A 12,795-nucleotide genomic window follows, 5' to 3' on the forward strand; every position below is an offset into this window, starting at 1 on the left:
ATCGGTGAAAATATTTTGGTATTAAAATATAGTTTTTTTATTTAATCTCTATTTATTTGAAATAACTGTAATCGTGTAAATATTTATAATTCGATTTTTTTTAGAAACGAATAATCTTATAAAATTAAAACTGAAATAATCCGTTTTGGAATTTGCTGGGCGGTATATTAAGTCTGATCGAGTTAGGTTTTCTGTCGTCGCCTAATTTTTGTTCGTCCGCTTCCTTTCCTTATTCGAGAGCGCCGCGCACAGCTCGTCCCGCCTCCCTTCCGTCTCAGGCGAACCGAAGGATCGGCTGCTCTTCCGCTGGATGACGTCTGCCGTGGAACGGAGGGAGCGTAGGCGACTGGTCTCGTCTGACAGATCTACTCCTCCTCCTGTTAGAGTTCGCCATTCCCCTCATCGGAAGGCCTCCTCTAGGAGAGATGTTTCACCTGGTTACCCGAAGAGTTCCCGGATGTCTAGGTCGCCGTCTCCGCGAACCAAACGCTTACGGAGAGCTCAAGCAGAGAGGGACACCACCCATAGGGTACCAGATAGAGAGCTTGAGAGAAGTTCTGGCCGGGAAGATATCGACAAGGGGAGGTACAAAGAAAGAAAATTATTGAAGGAGAAGAATGACGGTTCACGGTCCCCCGAAGGACGAAGCTATAGAGAAAGACACCGTTCACGTTCCCCTGCTAGGGTTTCCACAGCTGGAGTCAGTAATGAGGTGTCTGGTGATATCTGCCCCTTATTTATATTTCTGTTTTATCATTTGATTTAAAGTGTCATATTTATATGTTTGTAGCTATGAATTTATGCTAGCCTTATACTGAACATCATGCATGATGCTGCAGGGTTGATTGGACCAATGCAGTATGTCTGCGTTTATAATTCTTATTAAATACAATTATAGGTTGAGTCCTCATTAAATCTTAATATAAACTTTATTTTAGTCTCTTGTGATTAATATTTTTAAGGTCTTGAGCATATTGAACATTAGCAGTGTTATAGGTTGCTTCAATTCTTTAATTGTATTTTATTTATTTGATATTTTTGACATTTAAATTAATTTGAAGGTTTCATTTTACTATTGCTTTTTCATTTGCTTACCTCTCTTTTATGCTTTACCTATATGTTATATTACCTGATGTTATTTATCCGCAGCATAGTATATTGTTAGTCTTTATAGCATGCTATCTTATCTATACTGCTCCATTTATTTATAAATTCTTAGCCAGTTTATCTTTTGTTTCAGGTCGAGAGGAAGACTAGTCCGACTGAATATTCCAGGTTTGTGTGTATTCCATCAAATAAGATGCCCTCTATAATTTTGTATCTCTTAACTTATAAGATTTCTGTTTGCTAGATATTTTAACTTGGTTTGTGGATTATAAATCCAAACAGATATTGTTTATTACATTATGTTTGTGATAAAATTGTTCTTGTAATTTATCTTGGAAAATTTTTTTCATGCAGGAACAATGAAGATGATTCTCTTGCAAAGATGAAGGAAGCTGAGAAGGCACTGGAAGCAAAAGAAAAGGTTTGCATTGTCATATATCATCTTGCGTTTTTTATATTGTGCATTATGTATAATCATATATCTTGGTATACACTAGTGATCAATTGATAGTCAAATTACTTGGAACTTGAAAGACATGCTGTAACATTGAGACTTGTAACATGGAAGTTATTTTTCTTGTAAACTTCCTCTTTATGCATGGAATAATCTCATCTGATTTTCATTGATTTTAACCTTTCTGGTTTCTGATAAATTGTTCCTTCTCTCCATATCTGTTAAATGATCATATGCTAAAGTCTTACTTACAATGATTTCACTCCATGTCCTTGACTAATAAGAAACCATTTAGCACTTATGACTGCTCGCGTATCCACCCATCATGTCCTTGACCATGATGCAAGTTAGCTAGGCTTATTTTGTACATCCAATTCATTTTTCCATGTTTTAGATTTACTTTTTATGATGTGTTCAAGAGCTTTTGTAAAATTTTCACCTTTTTTTTTTCTTGCAGCAAAAACCATCATTTGAGCTGTCTGGGAAGCTTGCTGAGGAGACTAATAAAGTTAGAGGTGATTGTTTAGCCATTACAATTCTTCTGAGACTATTGAACATCTATAAATATATTCATTTTTGGTATTTCCTAGAAACAAAAACAATCTTTCATTCACCTTCATTTCTGATATACATTTGCTTACATAGGTTAACTTTTTCTCTGGTATAATTCTCAGTTTTGGCTTGTTTTGTTTATTTAGGTGTTACTTTATTATTTAATGAACCTGCTGATGCTCGCAAGCCTGATATCAGATGGCGATTATATGTTTTCAAGGCTGGAGAAATGCTCAATGGTAAGTTTGCATCTCATCCAAATGAATCATAAACTTATTAGTAATCACGCATAAATAATGGTATGCTTCTTTCCAATGGAGAACATATTGTCTAGTTTTATTGGTTCATCGTCAGTCTTAAGAACATATCTTAATACTCTGAAGTTTCCAGAACCTGGCATGCATCATGACAAGAATTTTTTACTCATATCCTGGTGTTTCTTTGCCTCAAACTGTATTAGGTTCTCAAGAAAGCTATTGATGAAACACAAACTCTTGGATTTAATTAGGTCATTTGCTGCTGTCTTAAGAATTTGCAGTAGTTACTACATCATGATCTCCGGGGTGTTTTTTCACATATTAGGAGGTACCCACATAGTAGTAGTTTGGCAGAAATTATCCACAACCATGAAGATGATAAATACGAGAGAAGCAAATACTGCATTGCCAAAATATGCATTTTATACTTTTTTTTTTCCAATTAATAAAACAAACTTAAAGTGTAACTAAAATCATCTCATACGACAAAGGGCAGTGTTACACAGAGGATTTCATTTGACAAAAGAAGAAAATACAACAAAGCGGTACAAGAACAAAAGAGTAAACAAGATGAATGGAAAATTTTGCTTTTAGCATGTTAGGGAAAATCTCAAAGCAACTCTCATTACCTGAAACCAACTGGTACTTAAAATTTGCCATAGTTTGCAAAACTGGAGGGCAAGGGAAATATAGAGTAAGCACAAATTGCTAAATGGGTAAACACAAAAGATGTGAATAAATTGTAATCTTAATTAAAAATTTCAGTGAGCTATGATTCTCATGTCAATTTTTGGGTTCTACTTGAGCATATAGTCAAATCTTAAATTTTATATCAATACGTGATAATTATACAGGTATTCTGATCCATCTATTGTCATTTAACTTTATAAAAAGAAAATCAACTAAGAAATGAATCACTAAAGCCATATCCTCAAAGTATAAATAGTTTCATTGACATGTGGGCTAAATTCCTCTCCAATTCTCACCAATGCTTTCAGAAATGAGTAGCTTAAAATTGCCACTCTTTAGTACTTCGCCATTTATTATGGTCATTTACTCCTTTTAGTGCTTTTAAATTGAAGTGCGATTCCAATTTAAGTGTTAACTGTTCCCAATCAACAGAGCCTCTCTATGTGCACCGGCAGACTTGCTACCTTTTCGGTAGAGAAAGGAGGGTAGCAGACATTCCAACTGATCATCCATCTTGTAGCAAGCAACACGCAGTTATTCAGTATAGGTTAGATTGCTAGCCTAATTATTCCTGGATGATGCTTTTAAATCTTTTGTGAATCCATTTAGTTTTTTTTGTTCAGGCTTGTGGAAAAGGAGCAACCAGACGGTCTGATGTCAAAGCAAGTAAGGTAGTATACCCCCTCAAAAAAAAACGAAACTTTGTTTAATCAATTTGTTAAGCAAGATATTTAAGTATAATGATATCATATGTTGATTCTTGACTTTATTCCATGTCAGACCTTATTTGATGGATCTCGGGAGCACAAACGGAACTTTTGTCAATGTAAGATTAACCACTTCCCACTCTTATATATTCGTTTGAAATTCTGCGTTAAGAGTCCAAATCAAACTATTCCGCAATCATCAGTTTTATTTGTTATTTGATTATGTAGGATAACCGCATTGAGCCACAGCGTTATTATGAACTTTTTGAGAAGGATACAATTAAGTTTGGCAATAGCAGGTATGTTAATGGTTTTAGATTTATCTTCCAGAAGTCGCATTCTATTTGAATCAGAACTTTTATTAATGATTCTACTGGCGATTTATAACGTTATTCTATGTTATTTGCAGTCGGGAATATGTCTTGTTGCATGAGAATTCAACCACATGAACACCCATGCATCGAGGTGCCAACACAGTAGATGATCATGCTAAAACTGGCAAACACATTTTCAATCTCTGGAGTTTCATAACAAATCCATGGAAGTTGTCTACATAACAAAGCGTTGTACCCACTGCTGTTTTTGTTTCTTAGTGGCTCAACAAACTTTCATTCGCAAAATTTGCTAATGATCTGATATTTCCCCAGTTGAGCTGAATGTGTCTGATCTTGATGACAGTGGATGGGAAATGGTACTCGTTGGTTTCTTATGTATCCTGTTTCTTGCTTCAAACTATATTTAAAGCAAGTCTGTAAATTGTTAAGAGGGATTGTTAATTTCATATTTTTTGAGTTTGCAGAAAGGAATTCATCAAGTTCTAGTATTGTAAAGTTGCTAAAAAGCTTTGGCATGGAAGGAACTGAGTCATGAATACACTCATTGAGCTGTTTATATTCTTTTCTGCAATTGTCTGGACATCAAATTTTTTATTTTTTATATTGCTCTTATTGCAATTATGTGGACACCAATAATAGAAATGTTGCTCCTAGTTTATTTTTGACAATGTTCTTTCACTAATTCAACTTGGGAGCCACTAGACCCCAATAGTGACTGATGATTAGCTCTTTCAGGTTGGAGTGGGGCTGGATTCCTTGGAGAACACTCTCATTCTTTTTAATATTCTCATCATCATTTTTTCAAGGTACGTATTCTTTGATCTCTAACATGGCTTCTTTAGCTTCTTTCTCGACTATGACAGTTTGGAGAGATCTTCCAAGTTGATTAAGATGCTTTAGATCATTTATTTTCCCATACTTTTCTTGAACTTTAAAGACCCTCAATTCCTGCAGTGATGTAAACTGCTTGCCTCAGAAGAAAGGATAGGAGGAATCAATCATCAATATAAGCTTGTCGGAGAAGAATGCTTTGAGCTGCACGGCCATCATTCTTCTCATCGAATGGACGATGATGAAGAAAACGTGTCATATGGCTGACTGGTAAGGAACAATATCAAAATTATCATTTATTTTATATATATATATATATATATATATATATATATATATATATATATATATATATATATATATATATATATATATATATATATATATATATATATAAAAATATTAATTTTTCAAAAATAAACAGCATCACCCAAACCAAGGTAGCTCGTGGAGTAAAGGAACAGAAAAGAGCTGAATATGGTACCATCCACGTAAATTGGGGCAAAGCGTAAATTATCAAAAATTTGAAACTGAAAATGTAAATAATTAACAAATTCTGGAGCAAATTGAAAAACCTCTCTTTGAAATACGATTTCAATACGGCGTCGCTCATTAAAAGTTTGACCCCCGGGGTAGCGGCGGCAGATGGGTCAAAAGTTTGACCGACCAAATCAATGATTACGTGTCCACGTGTGAATTTAAGTTTCTTATTGTCGAGACACGTAGTCCGTGGACAGCTACATGTGGATTTTGTACGGTACTTTTTTTTTTTTAACCCGAGCATAAGTTTAACCTTAGACGACAAAATATTAAAAATAGGAAAATAAAAAAACCTCCTTCTCTCTTTTTACCGAGCCGGTGAGTGTTTCGACTGCACTTTAATTTCCCATTAATTCTCTTCTCTCTTTTTTACTTCTACACTATTTTCCAAAAATATTCTTCATCCCTTCCTTTAATTTAAATAATGCTGGTACGCACTGCCGCATGGGTGGAACCCACCGTATAAAAAATATAACTCTTTTCCTCTTTTGCAGTTCCTTTGGCTTCTCTATGCGGGATAAAAGAGGAGCCCGTCCTCCGGCTTTCACAACCACCGCCGCCGCCGCCTGATGAGAGAATTTTCAGCCTCCGCCTTGGCGGTGATCGCGACCCTGACGGCTCTCATCGGCCCCGCCAACCCCACAGGCTCCTCTTCCACCCTAGCCATCGCCCACGGTTCCGCCACCGTCTGCGGCGTCGTCGCTGGCACCTCGAACTCATTCATCCAGTGCGCCACCGCCTCCGCATCCTCCTCTTCTCCATTCCTCGTCTCCCCCAACGCCTCATTCTCCTCCATCTCTGCCGGCCGGGACTCCATCTGCGGCCTCAGGGCCGGCGGAACCTCCTTCCTCTGCTGGAACTTGACTGCCTCCTCCAGCACCGCCCCCCCAGCAAGGCGCGTCTACGAAGGCTCCGCCGCCCTCGAAGAGCTCTCGGTCGGCGAAGTCCATATCGCCGCTCTCGATCGCAACCGTACCTTCATTGAGTGGTGGCGATCCGATGGCCGATTCCCCTCCAACATCTCCGGATCCTACCATTCTCTCGCCTCCGGTCGTGATTTCTCCTGCGCCTTGATTTCCAACGGCTCCCTGCGCTGCTGGGGGCCGCGCGGGGGTGAAATCGAGGCGGACTTCGCCGATTCCACCATGTCGACCATCGCCGCCGGAGATTCTCACGTCTGCGGAATCGACACCGTAGGCCGCCTTATTTGCGGAGGCAACAACGACGCAGGGCAGTCGACGCCTCCCTCGAGCCCGGCGTTCGAGTTCGGGGCGCTCGCTCTTGGTGAGAAACACTCTTGCGCGGTGAGGAATTCCAACGGCACGGTCATCTGCTGGGGCGGCGCCGCCGGTATTGAATACACACCGGCTAACGCCACCTCCTTCGTGCTAGTTGTCGCCGGCGGTAATCTAACCTGCGGCCTTGCGACCGCGAACTTTAGCGTGCTCTGTTGGGGCACCAACAGAAGCAGCCTGACGGCGACTTTACCGTTGCCGAGAATTCTTCCCGGAATTTGCACTTCCAATCAAAGCTCTTGCCTTTGCGGTCTCTTCCCGGATTCCGAGACATTGTGTTCTGGTTCTCGAGTCATATGCAATCGCTGTGATGGCAGAATCCAGCCATCAACTCCACCCCATCTTTCGTCACCTCCGTCACCTCTGCCGCCGCCGCGTCCGCCCACTTCGTCGAAGAGGACGACGAACAGGAGGTGGCTGGCCTTCGCAATTGTAGGTTCGATCGGAGCATTTTCCGGCATCTGCTCCATTCTCTATTGCATTTGGTTCGGCGTTTGCCGGCAAAAGAAGGTTCACAACTCAGTTCAGCCCACCATTGCGGCACCTCGAACCAGTGCATCCTACGCTCCGCATTCCTCCGCCATTGCCGTCAGAACGAGCCCTTCCACCTCCCCTTCTGGATCACGGTCGCGAACGTTCTGGCGCCAAGGATCGCGTATCATGAGGCGACAAAGGAGCGGCCCCTCCTCGTTCAAGGAACGCCCCGAGGAGTTCAGCTTCTCTGATCTCGCCGCGGCCACGAAAAACTTCTCCTCGGAGACCAAAATCGGCGCGGGGAGCTTCGGGACAGTGTACAAAGGGAAACTGCCCGACGGCCGTCAGGTGGCCATCAAAAGAAGCGAATCGGGGCCGCGGGCAAAGAAGTTCCAGGAGAAAGAGGGCGCTTTCGAGTCGGAGCTCGCGTTCCTCTCTCGGCTCCATCACAAACACTTGGTCGGACTGGTAGGCTACTGCGAGGAGAGGGAAGAGAGGCTCTTAGTCTACGAGTACATGAAGAACGGTGCTCTGTATGATCATCTGCACCCAAAGAATGAAGACAGTTCCAGCTCCAGTTCCAGTGTCTTGAACTCATGGAAGATGAGAATCAAAGTGCTGTTGGATGCAGCGAGAGGGATCGAGTACCTTCACAATTACGCCGTGCCTCCCATCATTCACCGCGACATCAAATCTTCCAACATATTGCTCGATGCAAATTGGCTGGCTCGGGTTTCTGACTTTGGCCTATCGCTGTTGGGACCAGAGTCCGGCGACGGTCATTTCTCGATGAAGGCAGCCGGGACGGTGGGCTACATGGACCCTGAGTACTACGGAATGCACCTTTTGACTGTCAAGAGCGATGTCTACGGTCTAGGAGTGGTGATGCTCGAGGTGCTCACCGGAAAAAGAGCAATCTTTAAGGACGAGGAGAGTGGTAATCCGACGAGCATTGTCGATCATGCAGTGCCTTTCATTGTGGCAGGAGAGATCAACAAGGTGCTCGATCTCAGAGTTGGCCAACCAGGACCGAATGAGGTTGAGGCCGTAGAGCTCCTGGCCTACACCGCCGTGCACTGTGTCACTCCTGAGGGCAAAAATCGACCGAGCATGACTGACATCGTTGCCAATCTGGAGAGCGCAGTGTCGCTTCTCCTCGACGGAAGTCGTGGAAGCGTTTCCAGTGCTTGCATGTCCTGTCCTTCAACAGATTGAGCTGAATTTTTTTTGTATATTACTTTGTTTGTTTAGTCCGATTTACATTGTTTCAAAAATGAAACAGAGATCGTATTCATTAAGATTCAAGAAAGAACATTATGATCAGCAGTAGAAGCACACCAACAATGAACAAATTGCTGTTGATCTGGTAAGAGAGGACAAATGGAATGTTTCCCTTTCTAGTTGCTGTTGGCTCTGGAAGATTATTCAGATACACTAATTCTTAATTGTCATACCAAAACCTTTTCTAATGTCATCAGCCTACAAAATTAGCGTCAGAATTGTATCACCATGAGCAGAGACTAATCGATATCTCGTCTCTCAAGCCAATTGAAACTGGTAATGAATGGGACTGATGATGCCAACACTAAGCAGGAAATGAGCCAGCCTTTGTTGACTTTGGCCAAGGAGGTACTTCAGATCAACTTGCCTACTCTCAATATCTAAAATGAAAAAAAGAAGACATAATCTACTTGTGTTCTTGTCAAGAATGGGAACTCAATATCATCTTCAGACCACACCATCATGTGTCCTTTGTCAAGCAGATCAAAATCATGCCCCACAGGTAGGTGAACCATCCTTTTCTTTTAGCTTGCAGCTTCTATATAGTAATATATGTTATGTCCAACCTAATAAATGTGGCTCTTTTGCCCTTTTTTTTAATCTACAGTAATATTCATTGAAGCTCAGTTTCTTTGATAGCATAGTCTAGTGGATATCATGTTCTTTCAAGCGGCTCAAAAGAGTGTCTACATAGCTTTAGGGAGGTTTGTTTTATATTGAACTCATGATTGTTATTTGAGTTTGTTATCATAATTAGCATAACAGAGGACCCCCAACTAGAAGAATAATGAGGGTATTATTAGGCATGAGTTTGAGTTTATTCTCTCTTTTATATCGTCGTCGTCGGTAAGCATATAACATAAAATACTCTACTCAAAAGTCCATCTATCATTGATCACCATGTGCACTTAGAATCACTGTCACCTTATGTGGGATTGTTCAAGGGTGTCAACCTAGTGAATCTAAACTCAACAAGCAGTGTGAAGGACCAATGTACACATATGTCTACGATCAGTGATCTTCCAACACATGCTCCTCTCTCTTTTTAGAGATGTAGTGGTTTGGTGAGGAGAAAATTACCTCAATGGATGACTTTTGTGACTCTAGCTCCCTCGCCGATACTTAATTTTGTATTAGCTTCCTTCGACTTAACTTTAACATAAATTTGTTTGAAATCCTTGTGAATGAAAGATTTAGATACTTCTTTGATATGGAGATAAGATATTTACATCTCTATATGTTAGATATGCTCGAGGGAGGTTAATTAGTATGTTGAGATTAAACCATTAGATATCCTATGGATCCAAGTGTTATGTTAATATCAAGATAGGAGGGACCATTAATTGATCTAGAAAAGTATAAAGGATTGGTGGAAAAATTAAACTATCTTACAATTACCAAATTGACATCTCATTTAATTTGTGTTAGTGTGATGAATTATTTTCTTAAGAACTTTTGTCATGACTGTTGAATAGTAGCCTTAAGAATCTTTGAATATCACAAAATGCTAAAAAAAGGTATTTTATTTCATGATCAAGATCATCTTTGCATCATTAATACCTTTGATGCAAACTATATACATTCTCATAAAAGAATAAATTTACTTTGCATCATGAAATACTTTTGGATACATTCATGATCAAGATTTTTTTGTTTACGAAGTAGTTTGGTTTCTTGTTAAGAATAAGAAATAAATAGTTTTAACTAGATTAAGTGCAAAGATAAAGTAGAGTTATCCGTGACTTTAGCAACATGTAGTTATACAAATCGAGTTGAATTTATTGTCCGATGTTCAGTGTTGCCTGATTTATTATTTTTTTTAAACAAAGTTGGATCTAGTGCTTTATAATTATTAAAGAACAAAACACGTGTAGATTGAATATTCCTTTTATCTTGTAAAAAAAATTGCTGTAAAAAAAAATTTATTTGAGAGTTGTAATGATAACTAGGGAACATATTAAATAAGAACTTAACCGAGTGCACTATCAAATGGTGGAATATGAATTTTGATGGGCTTGCTGGGCAAATTCTTATGTATCCCAACAACAAATAAATGGACAGTAGTTGCTGCCACTTGCCATATAACCGCCGACCTCTGGTTTCAAAAAACAACTCTAGCGGGCGGTCGGTGACAATGTGGTAGAGAATAGAATGTTCCAGGCTCTTCTCCTTATTTGCTTTGCAAAACCTTCGCCTTTATTTATGTCTAGCTTTATTCATATTAACTGTATACAAATATACTATCACACCCTGGAGGTATACCTGTCCGATGAAACCGGCAGTAGCCCCTTATGACAATGGTAGAACAACATGATACATGACCATATAGATGTACAAGCATAACCACACAAGATAATAATATCCAACTAACAATAATAAAACTTACAAAAACTACTCAAACACAAACCGAATAGACTGTGTACTGACACAGCTTAAACCTAACATGTACCATAATTAGAATAAAATACCTAATAGAAGCAAAATCCACACACAAGACAATTATTACATGAACGTGCTCAGAAAACCAAAATGCAAGCAAAATATAAAACGAATTACGTGAAAAACTCTCGACGTGACGTGGGATGGGTGGACATGACCTCCAAACAACTCCATATATTCTCTATCTGCTACCTAGGGAAAGAAAGAATACAGGAGGTGGTGAGTCCAAATGACTCATTGGGTAACAAAAGATAGATAGTGCATGAGCTAAGTGTAAGGAGATTCAAAGGTATACACTCTCACAGACAATATTAGCAAAATACTAGAAAGAACATTGATCCGGTAGTAAGGATGGGGGATCATTCGTTGGCAGGAGGTCAACGACACGTGGAGGTCAATGGTCAAGCCAGAGGTCGTGCCGAGCGGAGTGACGGGGCCGACCAAGCATCCGACCGACCGGACATCTGGCCAAGGGTCTCCCGGACCGGACAAAAGACAGCCGGCCGGGCGGACAGGCCGCTCGGCCGAGCCGCAGGACAATAAGTGCAATCTCAGCCGAACATGTGAGCAGGGTTTCCCGGAGGCCATGAGCGCCGAGCGGTTGGTCCGCTCAGCCCGGGAACAGATAAGAACGCTAGGAGACAAAAAGGACAACTGGTAGCTTCGTCCTCGAGATATCTGCCGCTGACAAACAGCATGGTCGGCGGCCGGAGCGGACAGAATATCGTACGGTGGAAGCTGCCACCGTTACATCCAGGATATGCTCGGACGATTGCGGAATGACGTCAGACGTACTTTTCTGCCACAACCCTATTGAGGTATGTTTAGGGAAGCGTGCACGCATCGAGAAGCATGCCCGCGCCTCCCCGGGGTCCTATATAAGGATCCTCAGACTTCGACGGAGGTATGCAATTTTGATCACTGTAGCCACAGTAGCGTTACTCTGCTTCTCTTCTTCGCTGCTTAACTTGAGCGTCGGAGGGTCGTCGCCGGGAAACCCCTCCCGGCTCGGCTTCTTTGAAGGTTCACCTGAGGTCTACGTCAACACCGAAGGACAGCGGAGAGCGCCACGTCCCCAGTGTCCATCGACTTAGAGCTCGGACAGGATCAAACATAATAAATGTACATACTAGAATTGATCTACCAAGTATAGTATAATGAACAATAATATATAGGGATCTACAACAAAGCTACTCATAATCATATAAGCAACATATAATGGCATATAACATGACAATGTCAAACATATGCAACATCCATATCTCCATCATATGCAATAAGTATCTCCATCATATGCAACACACATCATGCATATGAATAAGTATGTGTCACTTCTATACACCACTCTAGCTATCACGACATCTATGTGACCGAGTGGGTAAGACTATCCCAACTGTATAAGACTTCAGCTACCACTACATCTGAGTGGTCTGTCGAACAGGATGCAAAATAGCTATCTAGCTACATAATAAGAAGGTTATTGTCTGCACGCAACTCTGCTACCACCATCTTGAATGGCCGAGTGGGCACAACATGATAGTTACACGCAACTCTAGTTACCACTACCCCTGAGTTATCGAGTGGACAGATAATATGACTAACGAATCTCTCAACCACAGAGGGAGACTTAGTTGGCTGCATGCATATAATGCAATGATGTGCAACATGTAACTAATCATAACCACAGATATAGTCATCATCACTATGCAGCAGTAGCATAAATACATCCGGAAGTATAAACTGTAAACAATGCATATAAAAGCTAACATGTGTCCTAAACAACATGAATAGTCAAAGATAAAATACCTATAGTACACACCATACACGCACATG

General features: G+C 40.7%; 2 protein-coding genes across 3 annotated transcripts; both read left to right on the forward strand.

Annotated features, from left to right (window-relative positions):
- Positions 1 to 179: 179 nt before the first annotated feature.
- On the forward strand, positions 180 to 4,658 carry LOC122036158 (FHA domain-containing protein DDL-like). 2 transcript variants are annotated; one of them, XR_006127325.1, is made up of 10 exons: positions 180 to 712; positions 1,241 to 1,275; positions 1,462 to 1,528; positions 2,019 to 2,076; positions 2,260 to 2,352; positions 3,493 to 3,607; positions 3,684 to 3,726; positions 3,841 to 3,886; positions 3,996 to 4,066; positions 4,177 to 4,658. XR_006127325.1 is itself a non-coding variant. In XM_042595395.1 (10 exons), the coding sequence occupies exons 1-10, from the start codon at positions 311 to 313 to the stop codon at positions 4,214 to 4,216; spliced, it is 975 nt and encodes a 324-aa protein (XP_042451329.1). In that variant the 5' UTR covers positions 180 to 310; the 3' UTR covers positions 4,217 to 4,658. The 2 variants fall into 2 exon arrangements, 1 of the variants encoding a protein (XP_042451329.1); XM_042595395.1 differs by having other exon boundaries at positions 3,684 to 3,731.
- A 111-nt stretch (positions 4,659 to 4,769) lies between these two features.
- Positions 4,770 to 8,521, forward strand: LOC122036157 (putative serine/threonine-protein kinase-like protein CCR3). The gene is made up of 3 exons (XM_042595394.1): positions 4,770 to 4,908; positions 5,057 to 5,203; positions 5,968 to 8,521. Exon 3 carries the CDS (start codon positions 6,043 to 6,045, stop codon positions 8,455 to 8,457), a length of 2,415 nt encoding a protein of 804 aa, XP_042451328.1. The 5' UTR covers positions 4,770 to 4,908; positions 5,057 to 5,203; positions 5,968 to 6,042; the 3' UTR covers positions 8,458 to 8,521.
- The last annotated feature ends 4,274 nt before the right edge of the window (positions 8,522 to 12,795 follow it).

Source organism: Zingiber officinale, unplaced genomic scaffold (assembly GCF_018446385.1).
Source record: "Zingiber officinale cultivar Zhangliang unplaced genomic scaffold, Zo_v1.1 ctg134, whole genome shotgun sequence".
Taxonomy (NCBI): domain Eukaryota; kingdom Viridiplantae; phylum Streptophyta; class Magnoliopsida; order Zingiberales; family Zingiberaceae; genus Zingiber; species Zingiber officinale.